At 44.9% G+C, this 12,842-nt stretch overlaps 1 protein-coding gene across 1 annotated transcript in view; it reads left to right on the forward strand.

Moving 5' to 3' along the window:
• The window catches only part of LOC139060528 (uncharacterized), a 36,680-nt gene extending 34,101 nt beyond the window's left edge, over positions 1-2,579 (forward strand). The window contains exon 8 of the mRNA XM_070539691.1: positions 1,614-2,579. Coding sequence (XP_070395792.1) covers positions 1,614-2,449 — 836 coding nt within the window. The 3' untranslated portion in view covers positions 2,450-2,579. The remainder of the gene's footprint in view (positions 1-1,613) is intronic.
• The last annotated feature ends 10,263 nt before the right edge of the window (positions 2,580-12,842 follow it).

A 12,842-nucleotide genomic window follows, 5' to 3' on the forward strand; every position in this document is an offset into this window, starting at 1 on the left:
AGCCAAATGTGTGGGCGGAAATGGCAAAGTTGCGATAACACGGACCAACTAAACACCGAGAAGAGGCTCAATCTCCAGACGAGGTGCTCCTCTCGCACAATATTCCGATGCCGGCGCGTGCAGTCGAGGTCAGCAATGCCTGAAATATGTGCGCCCTACCTGATTGATGCTTCACACGAAGGTCTGTAAACGTTCGTATATTTCTACCAGATCGTGTGAATGCCGTTTGCTTTATGGTTCACCGCTATATGGATGTCTGAACTAGGTGCTTAACTGTTTCTAACACTTCATAATCAGCTTGCCTACGCCCACTGTAGGGCAAAGGTCAATCCCACACTTCTCCAACTATACTCCGGTCATCTGCAAGTTGCGGCTATGTTCCCCTGCAAACTTCTTAATCCCATCCGCCCACCTAACTTTCTGCCACCCCGTGCTACGCTTCCCTTCTCTTGGAATCCAGTCCGTAACCCTTAATGTCCATCGGTTATCTTCCCTCCTCATTACATGCCCTGCCCAAGCCCATTTCTTTTTCTTGATTTCAACTAAGATGTCATTAATTCACGTTTGTAACATTTGTAACACTTTCATGGCATAAAATAAAACATGATGGACATATTCATTTTCACTACCTGGGGTTCGTTAAGAGCGCACAATCCTTCATGTAAGGAAGAATGTTTGCATTTAAACTATCGAAATGCGGCCGCGGCGGCAGTGGTTGAACACGTGACCTTTCTTTCTTAACATAAAATGTCAGAATTGTGACGAAAATGGCACCCTTTTAAGAAAATGTAATACGCCATCTATTCATCGTTTTATCACCAAGTGGGACGTTTATACTGGCTTCCATGCTCTGAGGTTTCATAGGCACTGTTAGGAGGTAATGTTCTTTCTTTGAGAGTTTATCTTTCCAAAACAATAAGGCAAATGATAACACTACGCAGAATTTACCTACTTTTTCATTTCTGGCTACGCTTTACGCTTCCGTCTTTTTGCATAATATTGTGAAATATTAGGGAATAAATGTTCGTTATAAATAAATGCATGCAACAGTGAAACAGATTAAGAAAAAATGCGGGCAATTGCGAAAATTGGTAGCAGCGTAAGGTTACTGTACGCTGAAGTCAATTTTATTATTTTGTCATTTAAATTATTTCGTTAATAATATTTGACAAGCTATTCGTTATCTTGGTCGTGATTTCGAGCGTTCTCTGATAATGTTGATGAATCTTCCTGCGCCATTTATATCAGATTCTAAGTCTATTTATGATTTCATGATACAGTATGTGAAACACAAACACTTTTCTACTTGAAAGACATTTGTACAGCGCTGAAAGTCGTGTAATGTGTTTTTTTTAAAAGAACAACAAATAAAAAACATCGAATATGGCAATTTGTCACGACGACAGCTCAATTCCAGTTATTCAGCGTAAATTGTTTTACAAACCTACCCCTAGAAACGTATTGGTTAACAGGCTTTCTATCCATTATTATTCGGAGGCTAAGGATAGCTCCCGTTTTCAAACCTTGCAGCTATTGGGCGCCGCACTCGTCAGGTTATAGTGGGCATCGCAAACTCTTCAGTCAACACTCACGCGTTCAAAATTACATTGCAGGTAGCCTGGGTATCTTCAAACCGGATAACCTATCAAACGTCAACCTATCCCTCATCGACGATGGAAGTGAATTAGGGCATCCATTAGAAGACAGCGCATCTGGCCGAAGCATCTTCGACGTCCGTCACGAAGTGATGGAAGAACCATTCTACAACGAAGCGCAGACCACCGATCAAATTGACGAGTACGAGGAGACGGCGGCTGACACGTCCAATGGCTCCACGCGCTGCACAGGACCCGTTATGTGCGACCAAACTACGATTCAAGCTTCCGGGATGTTCACTTCCACCGAAGATTTCATGCGGAGATTTCTAAACTTTGAAGACGATGCTCAGCAGGCCGACTCCAACGACGAAGAAGACGAATCTCTTAAGTCCATTGACTTCGGGAGTTTTCTCGATACCGGAGGGGTTCAGAAGCGATCCACGACAACTCCATCTGCTCCGCAAGGTAATCGGGCACCTGGAATGCTGGCAACGATGGATTCGGCTCTGAAGGACCTTCTTTCTCGCTTCCCGCAGCCGCGTTCGGATGACGTGACAGAGATGCAACCGGCGCGAGAGGTGGTATTCAATGCAGACGACATTTTAGACACAGTGACCACTGGAGCTGACCGAAGTGCTGTTACCCTGGGGGAATATCGGGTGCCGTCCATTCCAGTTGTCAATACGCGACCTAGGTTCTTCGAAGAGGCTCTTAAGTACCGCGGACGAACGAATCCGCCGGCAATATTTCACCTGCAGAGGATTCTGGTTGAACAATATCGTTATATGCGAAATATCACCGACACGAACTCCACGTCTATATATTTAAGCACGTCTATCAGACCTAATTGAACGACTGAATTATCAATGTTATATAGTTATATATATATGCATGCGCATTCAGGAGCCGAGTGAACGGCGAGGTGTCGGTGTGTGGGAACGACTCTACTGTTTATAATACACTAAAAATTTTATTCATGTTTATGATTTTTATGATTGTTTTGAAACATTGTGAATGCAGCCAAAGCTGTGATTATATTTTAGTGCCAGCACCTTATTTATTTTTTCACTGCCTTGGGTATTTCTTGACAATTGTATCACGAGGCAATGACGATAGCGCAGATTATTTGTAAGCTATTCATCCTCGCAAGTCAATTGGAGGCTGTAATTGGATTATGCCGAAACAATTAGGTTCTTCTGGCAGTGTACGCGACTTCCTTGCGTACGACAACCTCTGATAAATTTGCATTATAGTATGTGCCTAGTATTATGCACCAATGACAATGTGTCACGACTCGTTGGTCTGTTATGCTGCTATTCAATGAACACTGCACAGGAACCTTTCTCGCATCCGTGCTGACGGGCATCGACATGGTGTTCCAGGTAACCTTAGTCAAGCTCCTAAACATCAAATTAGAATAAACGAGGACGCAACCTATGGTATTCTGTCAGCAGAGATCTACCGCAACAGGAGCATCTTTTCATAACTGAACTATCGATATTTAGATGAGATTAACTAGGGCACTTTTTACTTACTGAAACGAGGACGCGAGTCGATATAAAAGTAATAATGGTGTTTTCAAACGCTACATTCAGTTGTTTTCAGTGTGCTATATCTGGCGTAAATATTTTTTACCGCGTTATAAAAAACAAGAAGCTTGAAATATGAAAATAACCGCCCGATATAAGGGGTCCTCAGGCCACCACGACACCTCTGGTCCCAGGCATTACACTGGGAGCAACCACAGCGTACCACATACTTCAGCACCTTCGTTTTGAAGATCGAAATGCACCAAGTTCCTTAACAGAAAGAACTAAAGCTGCGCTGAGTTGAAATACAACCACTTTTGTCGCATTTTCTTACGTCTTGCATGCGAACTGGGTTCTTTAGAAGCACAGCTGAGAGCTCTTCCATCGGTACCTTCTTCAGTGCCCCCTCCCCATCCCCCCACCCCCCGCAAAAGAATAGAAGTAACGCCAGATAATAACGTCATTGGCTTTTTTGTGAGCACTCTCTACAACTTTTCAAGAAAAAAATTATCGTCCAAAGCTAATGCGTGAAGTTTTGCATAAACAAACCAATAAAAGCAGTTAGCATATGTGCATCTGCCTGTGGCCTCTTGCTCTGAGGGTAGTACAAATAAAAAAATGAATGAATAAACAAACAAATAAATAAATAAATAAATAAATAAATAAATAAATAAATAAATAAATAAATAATCCTGTTATATTCTGCAACCGACTGGAACAACTTACGACAAAGCTTGAAGACCTATGCCGGCTAAATAAATGTATGGGCAAGTGTAAAAATTAGTATGCCGGAAACCTGTGTTGAATAGTGTGGTAAGTACGGATGCGAAGGATCGCAGAAAAAAAGCATGATTTTTTGGGAGGAGAACGTTTCCTTTTCCACTCTTTGTCAGGACAGAAAAAGTGAGAAAAAAATTGCTCTGAAATTACCCAATAAAACTGTTCATTGATTTAAATTAGGAAAAAGGAATGGTTGGTATCACCCTGTAAGTAAAAGCATTTACGCTACGTAATATTTCATCCTAATCGCACAACATATTGCTGACGGGGATGTGCTGCACCCCTACTTCTTTGTACCGCGACTGACGTATACTACCAAAATGGTGCAATGTACTGGAATTGTTCTCAGACAGCATGAAGTAACGCTATTTATATGAAGTCCCTATGCACGGCGCTACAAATAAGATGTGTTGTGAAGGTCACAGGAGCCACAAACAAAACGTGTGCAAGCATAGTACACATACTCGGATTGGAAGATAGCAAGCCGCTGAATTGCCGATAACAAGAACACAGACGGAAAGAACACAGATACAGGCAGGAAGGATGCTCACTTGTAAGTTTTTATCGAAGCTCAAAGGATCCCGCAAACGTCTACTGCACGCGCGAGGGCCAGTTCTCTTCAGAACAAAACGTGCAAAACAAATAATAATGGAAGGTGGCTGACCATGGGAATTCTATTAGCCGAGAGGTAGACATAAATGACAACTTATTCATACTTCTGCAGACATTTTCTGGCGCCTTGGCTGATAGCGTTCAGGGTTCATTGCAACATTATAGTGCATGTAAGTTGAAATTAGTGCAGAACTGTCCCACTGTTAAATATGGAACGGATAACGATTGAAGTTGTCTCTGTTACAGTGGCGTGACTCCTCGAGCAAATTTTGTTCCAGACAAGTCTCAGAACATTCGAGTGTGCTTGTCAGCACAGATGTCAGTGAGTTAAGAAAACAAATTATGCGTACCCAATGCGCACGTTGGCATCTGTAGTATACGAAACAAAGAAGGTGCGAGAGAGAAACAAGGAAAGGCAGCAATGTCAACCAGATGGACGTGTGGTTTACTACCATGCACAAGGAAGAGGGAATGATGAATTAAAAGGAGAAATTAGAAGGCGAGAAAAAAGAGCTCACTCGCGCCATACGAAGCCATAAAGATAAATGACGCTGTAAAGTGCTATAAAACACTGTAAAATAGCGCTATAGACGCTGTAACAGGAAATGCGATGTCCGTACATTTGTCATTATTGCTAACATAGGATATTATTATCGTATGCTACAATAACATTCGACAGCTGTGAAGCAACAAGTCACAACTCTTTTGTCGTGCAATGTTTACGTTCACGTACTACCCCGCATACATGCTACGCAGACTGCTAACAGTACTTTGCGCACTGCAAATTGTGGGCCATCGATGTCGCGACGTCGTGATACTTGTCAACATAGTAATGGCGAGGAGAGGTGTAATGCAGAGAAGCATAAAACGTGAAGCATATTGCTAAGGCTTGCTATTATTCGACCACTTCATTCTTGCGCCTGTGCACTAATGGAAACTCTACCCGGCAATGCTGCCTCACAAGTGGCCACTGTCAGCAAGGAACAAGAAAATTCGTCAAGAAAACTGCGTTTAAGAACGCTGGCTCAGACAGCCCAACAGGACATTTGTGTAAATACGCGTATGGCAAAGAGAGAAAGAGAAAGAGAGAGCGAGAGAGAGAGAGAAAGAGAGAGAGAGAGCTCTTCAGTATCTGAACTGCGTGAGCGCTAGAAACCAAATTACTGCGTGCTTAGCTCAATGCATTTTCCATAAAGTGCGCGGACAATCCAGTGAGCGGAGGTTTTAGTCATATTATTGAGTCGTTATTTGAAGCTTTATTAAGGTAAAATATTGCCTCAAAATCGTTTTGTCTCGTTCCACATCTATCATCAAAAACTTAACATAGTTTTTTGACTAGTTCGTTCCAAGATAAAAATTAGTACCATAGTATATGCACACGCGAGCTGGCGTAAGTTTCGTAAGGTGTGGAAAACGAAAGAAAAGAGCGTCAATAACTACTGTACTGGGAGTAACGAGCGCCGGAATCGCGCTGCTTCCTTTCAATTACAATGCAAAAAGGCTCATCCGATGTTCGATGTTAGTTCTAGCGGCGAGATGGATGGATGGATGCGAAACTTTAATAAGGTCCTGAGGTACGCGACTCAGCGCGCTGCGGGCCGCTCCCACGTTGGGACAGCCAGGCCTTGCCCGACCGCCGCATCGTGGGCCCTCTGGACAGCCCATAGTTGCACCCCAGCATCAGGGCTCTTGATAGCGGAGAGCCACTTTTCTTCATTGATTTCTTCTGTGCCTCGTAACGAGGGGCAACGCCAGAGCATATGATCTAGGCTAGCGATGTCATTGCAATGCCTGCAAGAACTAGTGGCATAGGTGTCGGGATAAATTTTGTGGAATAAAGCCGGGCTGGGATAAGAGCCTGTTTGCAGTAATCTGAGGGTCAATGCCTGCGCTCTATTTAACTTCTTGTGTGGAAGGGGAAACTCTCTCCTGCCGAGATAAAAGTGCTGCGCAATTTCGTTATATGTGGTCGGTTGATCTCTATTCTCCACCGCTGCGGGCCGGCGTTGGAGTTCTCCATGGTCGCGGAAAGTGAGACCTCGCGCCTTGGAGTGGGCCAGCTCGTTGAGGTTTCTGGGGCCTCCCGTGATGGATCCCATGTGAGCGGGGAACCACGTGAGAGTGTGGGTGGTGATGATTTTGCCGTCGAGGATGCGACAGGCTTCCTTACACACGGCGCCAACGCTGAAGGCGCGGATGGCTGCCCTGGAGTCGCTGAAGATGTGGGCATGTCCGTCATCCAGGAGGGCCAAGGCAATGGCCACTTGCTCCGCCGCACGCGACGACGTGCTTCGTATCGAAGCCGCGTTAACGGTTGAACCCCTGTGGTTGATTGACACCACCGTGAAATTGTCGCTGTTTCCATACTGGGCCGCGTCAACGAAGCAGCTGCCGCCAGGGAGTTCTGTTGCGCGGCGTAGGAGCGCCACCGCTCTGGCCTTTCTTCTTTCTACGTTGCGCTGGGGATGCATATTGCGCGGGGCGGGCGATATGATGATATTATCTTTCTGCTCTTTCGGTAGGCCTTGGTAGGCGTCTTCGACAGTGGCCGGGGGGACGCCCATCTCAGTTAGGAGTCGTCTGCCCGCCCTGGTGCCGGAGAGCCTGAGAATCTGTGCTCTTTCTTGTGCTTCTGCAATCTCTTCCAGGGTATTATGAATACCCAACTGCAGGAGTCGGTCGGTGCGTGTGTAGTTTGGTAGTCCGAGCGCGCTCTTGATGCCCCTCCTTATCATGGCATTTAGTTTGTCTCGCTCGGCCCTCTTCCAGACGTGCATGGCCGCTACGTACGTAAAATGGCACAACAAGAAAGCGTGGACTAGCCTTAACAGATTCTCTTCGCTCAGGCCTCTCCTTCTGTTAGCTACCCGCCTGATTAGACCGATGACGCTATCCGTCTTCTTTGCTAATTTGTGAATGGTGATGCTATTTGTGCCTGTCCCTTCGAGTGTCATTCCCAAGATTCGAATGGACGCGACTTTGGGAATGGGATCTCCGCAACTGGTGTAGAGATTAATGTCAACTTCAGGGGACGGTTTCCAGTTCTGTGGCTTGCGGCCCTTTCTACTTGGGCTGTAGAGAAGGAGCTCCGATTTCTTTGGGGAGCACCGGAGTCCCGTGTTGGTTAAAAAGCGCTCTGTAGTGTCGACAGCTTCCTGGAGAGCGGCTTCGACTTGTCCGTCACTGCCACCCGCGCACCAGACAGTGATGTCATCCGCGTAGATCGTGTGACCGATGCCCTGGACCTTGCCTAGATACCTTGAGAGGTCAACCATTGCGATGTTGAAGAGGAGTGGTGAGATGACTGATCCCTGGGGGGTGCCTCTTCTACTCAGCTCCATTGTCTCCGATTCCAAATCTCCAGCCTTGAGGATGGCGCATCGGTTGCTCAAGAAAGACCTGACGAAGGCATGGAAGGACGAGCCCAGGTCGAGCTTGGAGATGGCGTCGAGATGAAACGAAATTTTCACGTCATCCGCGATCCTGCCACCGCTGTTTTTACCATTCCTTTTCGTTGGTGATAAACAGTAAGACAACTCCACGTCTCACTAGCAACTCGCCAGCGCATATACCACGGTTTTCTTCTTTTTTTTTTGCGTGAAAATCATGGCGAGCAGTGACGCTAACTGCATTGTCGGATGAAGGGAACCAAGAAATGTGAATGAATAGAAACAATTTTATTGTAAATGCGGCAACTTTTAACGACCCGGGCTCAGGCATTTTAAGAGAGGACTTCGAGGACTTTCTCATCGCCGCCTCTAGGGCTCGCTGTACTGTCCACCCTTGTGTCTCGAGGTTGGGTCTTCGTAGAGCGGCGGCCAACTTCGACGCAAGAGCCTCCGGAGCTACTGCCACTTAATTATTTAATGAAATAATAATTGACCCCTTATTTTGCTTGTTTTATAAGCAACCCTCAGCGCCGAGGCATTACAATGGAGGAGAGTGCAAGAAGTAGTCCATATGATACCTGTACTCCTACCCAGTTACAAGTGCAAAGCCCAGAACCCCCAAAATATTAATAAAAGGCAAAGCCCTTAGCAATGCACGTCTACAACATAAAAAAAGCATCATTTGATTGAACACTAGCAACATTAGTCGGCAGTCTATTCCATTCCCTAATTGTTTTACGACAGAAAGACATCCTAAGCAATTTGTCTTTTGGCGCTAATTCATGGACTGTAAAATCATGGTCAACACTGTTGGAAATATAAAAAGGCTCTTGCACATACTTTTCGTGATCAACCCATACACCTCAATAATAAATAGCTTGAAAAACTTCAGACGCAAATTCTTTCTGCGCGTGTCAAGCAATTGCCAGTTGAGTGCTTCCTTTCTACGCGATGCACTGTACCCAGTTTGGCGTGTGCCGGATACGAAACGAGAGGCAATGTTCTGCACCTGCTCCGACTTACCTTTATCTGTACCAGTAGGCGGGTCCCAAACCGCACATGCGTATCCCATAATCGACCTGACATATAAGCTTTGTGAAAAATGTTTCGACATGTCTGTGGAAAAGTGTTTTTATTTCGGCGAAGAAATACCAAGGTTTCATATGCTTTAGCAGCGACATAATCGATGCGATGGCGCCATTTCAATTCAGGAGTAAAATTAATATCTAAAAATTTAAATCGGAATACATTTCCAACATTACATTCCTAATAACATATGGTTGCAGATCAAGTTTTTTTTTTCTTGTGAATTTCATATGAACAGTTTTAGACAAATTCAAATTCATATTCCATTCGACGCACCACTCTGAAACTTTGTTCAAGTCGTCCGGAAACATTTCAAAATCAGTTCCAAAACAGTTTGACGCCACGGAAAAAATTCAACTAAGTTAATTCCTGACTGGACCAACCCGAAATTGAGTGGAAGTGAGTTTGATGAATTCAGTCAATATTAGGCAGATTGAAATAACCTCCAATTACCATGAAGTCTGTTTGATTTGCGTCAACTGTCATCCCCAACTGCATAAGCGCATCGACGGATGAATGAAGCTGGTGGTAGAATAAATACCAGTTAGAACTTTGTTATTATTAAGCGTCAATGTGCACAATACAGCCTTGCATTGGTCGGCGCCAGCACTTATCTCAGAAGCAGAAATTCTAGAATCCACAAGAATATGTACACCCCCGCCATGCAAGTCTCTGTCATTTTTATACCATTTAAAACCATCTGAGAATACTTCACCACCAGCAACCTCTTTTGCTGACCATGACTGAGTACCAAGAATAACAGACGGCTTCACCATGTCAACTATAGAGATGCAAATTCATCAACCAATTTTAGCTCTGGTAACTGGACACTCACACAACATGTGCGAGAGCGTCGCCCTTGTTGCCTGACATAAATTGAAAAGAGCACTCGGGAATTGCGCGGGAAAAATGTGCCGCAGTCGCATGGGACTGGGAAAGCTGTGTGTCTGCAGTCGTCACCAGACACAGCGTCAGCCTGGCAATGTTTGGGGTTGGGGTCGGGGGGGGGGGGCGCAATATCCGCCTACCTAGCAAGGAATTCGAGAATGTTGAGAAATTTGCTGCCATGTGTGATGAATATTTTGCACAGATAGTTGTTTTGAACATATTACCCTAGTAATTTATTGCCAGCCAATGTGTCGCCAGGGTCTTTTGGGCGGAATCTAAAAGTGTTGTGTGCATAAGAATTTTATAAAGAAAAAAACCTTGCAGTGGCTCCGAGGATTCGAACTCTTGGCCTCGGATTACCACTCGTACGTTCTACTTCTCAGTCGCTCAGCCGATGCTGCAGGAAATCAGCACTCGAATATAGTTGCCTTTCCTCTTGAGCGCTTGTTAGTATTATTGGTTGACGATCGTCCTCCCCTCCCCCCGCCCCCCAGCCTATATATAATCAAGCGCCGATGTAAATGTATACGAATCCAGCCTGTGAGAAGTAGTGAAAGGCCGCGTAGGAAAGAGGTGGAAGGAAAAATTTGCATGTGCAATGTACATGTCGGTCGTGCCAGTATATCCCAAGGATCTACATCTGCAACTACGTCGGAATGTATGTGAAGCCAAGCTATCGGGTATCGCGTAATAAAATACTACTGAATTATATGTGTACATATTTGTTTATTTTCAGCCAATGCAACGTGCTATCTTATGCAATTTTAAGCAGCTTGTGAGCACTACAGCGCTCATAAGGTGTGCCGAAATACCGACGTGAAATCAGACCAATGCAAATTGTGTGACGTTGGCGCATCACTACCACGAGAACGAAAGCGTTCTATACGGGATGCTTGTCAAGCAAAGCATAGTGAGCCAGAGAATGGGTTAGACCAAATGTAAAGAAACAGTTACATTTACTGTGCTATTCCAATGGGAATGTCTATGTGGATTGGAGATAGCTATGAGGCGGCGTTACATGTACATTGGTGTAGACTGGTAAAAGCAACACCCTAACGTGTGGGTCTCCCTTTGGCTGCAAGTGCATATTGAAGCTATGTCAATGCCCTGCACAGGTTTGTAGAAACGTGTTGGCACCACCAGCCATAAGTCATCTGTTGCAAAGCAGCGCAACAGTACACTTCCCAGAGAAGAACCTTTCAACGCTCTCTACACTCAAGCGTTCGCTTGAGCAGTGGACCGCCGTTTACATGTTTGTAATGTGTCGTTATTTATTGTGGGATTGCGCACAAAAAGAAAGCGTTCACTGTCCATATTTTGGAGTTCAACACGCAGTGCTTATAGAGGAGTTGTTGGACATAATAAACGAGTTTTGCGCCAAAACCACACACACAGGAAAGGACAGAACACGAGCGTTTATTATGTCTCGTTTATTATGTCGGATAACCAACTATCCCAGCAGTTCAGTCTTCTAGAGTTGTTGGAGTTTCCGTCTAGTGTGCACATGAAGGTTTTAATGACAAATCAGTCCGGCTGTAGCTCCTGAGGTGGAGCAAAGTGCATAAAAAAGAAAACTTGTCATCCACCTGAATTGTAAGCCCTTGTGATACATCCTTTGCATGTACTCACAGCCATTCTAGGAACACCTCGGAGCAAGACGAATCTTTCTTTAACTCCGACGTTTCCCTTCTAAGAGAGTGGTACACGCTGTCAACTTTGTAGCTTCCTGCTACAATTCAGGTGGATCACATTTTTTTTCCTTTCATGAAGCTTGTATCTACCCAGAATTATATTCAGCGAGATACTGATGGACCGAACGGCCAACCGATGAATGCGAAAGCCTCCCCGTGAGCTAGCAGAAAGATAACGTCACTTTAAAAGTCCTGACTCTATGCTGCTGCACTATAAGGGAGTGCCACCTACATAACAGGGTGCGCCACCTACAGAAACTAAGATCACTCGGACGAGATGCATGACTAATTATAGCTATTTCTTGAGAGGAGATTTCTCGAGCGATATGGGTGCTTAATATTGCTTGGCAGCCAGTGCGTCTTTGTGCGCTTCACATTATGGAGGAAACTGACACTATTTTTTCAAGTTCATACATTAAGAAGCCTGTACTGGAGTTGCCATTGGAAACAATTGTGAACCGTCGTGCGCAGTAAGAGGGCTCATAGTCATTAAGTCGCAAACGAAAAAGTCCAGCTAGCTATCTTCGCGATATGGTAAGGAAAATTTATGCGAGGACGACTGCAAGGGGCATGAAAAAACAGTTTCACATGTGTCATTGTCGGCTGCGAACCATTCATCTGATTATTGTGATTGTGCATTCACGACGCATCTAACTTCTAACCAGCTGTTATAGGTACTGCGCTAGCGGCGGTGGAAGGATGCACTGCTGCTGTCCCGAGGGACATATACTGCGTCCGAAGTCAGTTGATCTACCGCACCTGATATTGCTCACGTGGCAATGAACATCGGTGATTCGTCATTGAGTGCGGTTATTATTTGTGTAACGTGGTTACTATAGCATCAACTTTTTCGGATGACGACGAAGCCTACACCCTAAGAGTATGCGGTACGTCCGCGGGAAAACCTTCGCTATTCCCGGACCCCACCGGCTTATTTAGGCTCCTTTGTAATAACCTGGTTGAAGAAACCGCCTAATCCAATACGAACCTGTAAGGGGAGGGGTGCTGAGATTAAGCGCGACGCTATAAAATTAATTCCGAATTAAAATTAAAACAACATAACATCGCTGCATGTCTCTGCTTCAGGTTCTGGAACATGCTTCAAGTGCGTTTTTTTCTTTTTTTATATTTCAGCTACTGTGAATTCAAGTTCTATACAAAGGCGTTAGTTGCGCTGTAGAGCCCCCTTCTAAAGGTGCTGCTCCTCTTTCCGACTGGTATGCTTGTCACAAGGAATACACTACGTCCGGATGCCGAAGAAAAAAAATC

The sequence above is a fragment of the Dermacentor albipictus genome, chromosome 5, assembly GCF_038994185.2.
Source record: "Dermacentor albipictus isolate Rhodes 1998 colony chromosome 5, USDA_Dalb.pri_finalv2, whole genome shotgun sequence".
Taxonomy (NCBI): Eukaryota; Metazoa; Arthropoda; class Arachnida; order Ixodida; family Ixodidae; genus Dermacentor; species Dermacentor albipictus.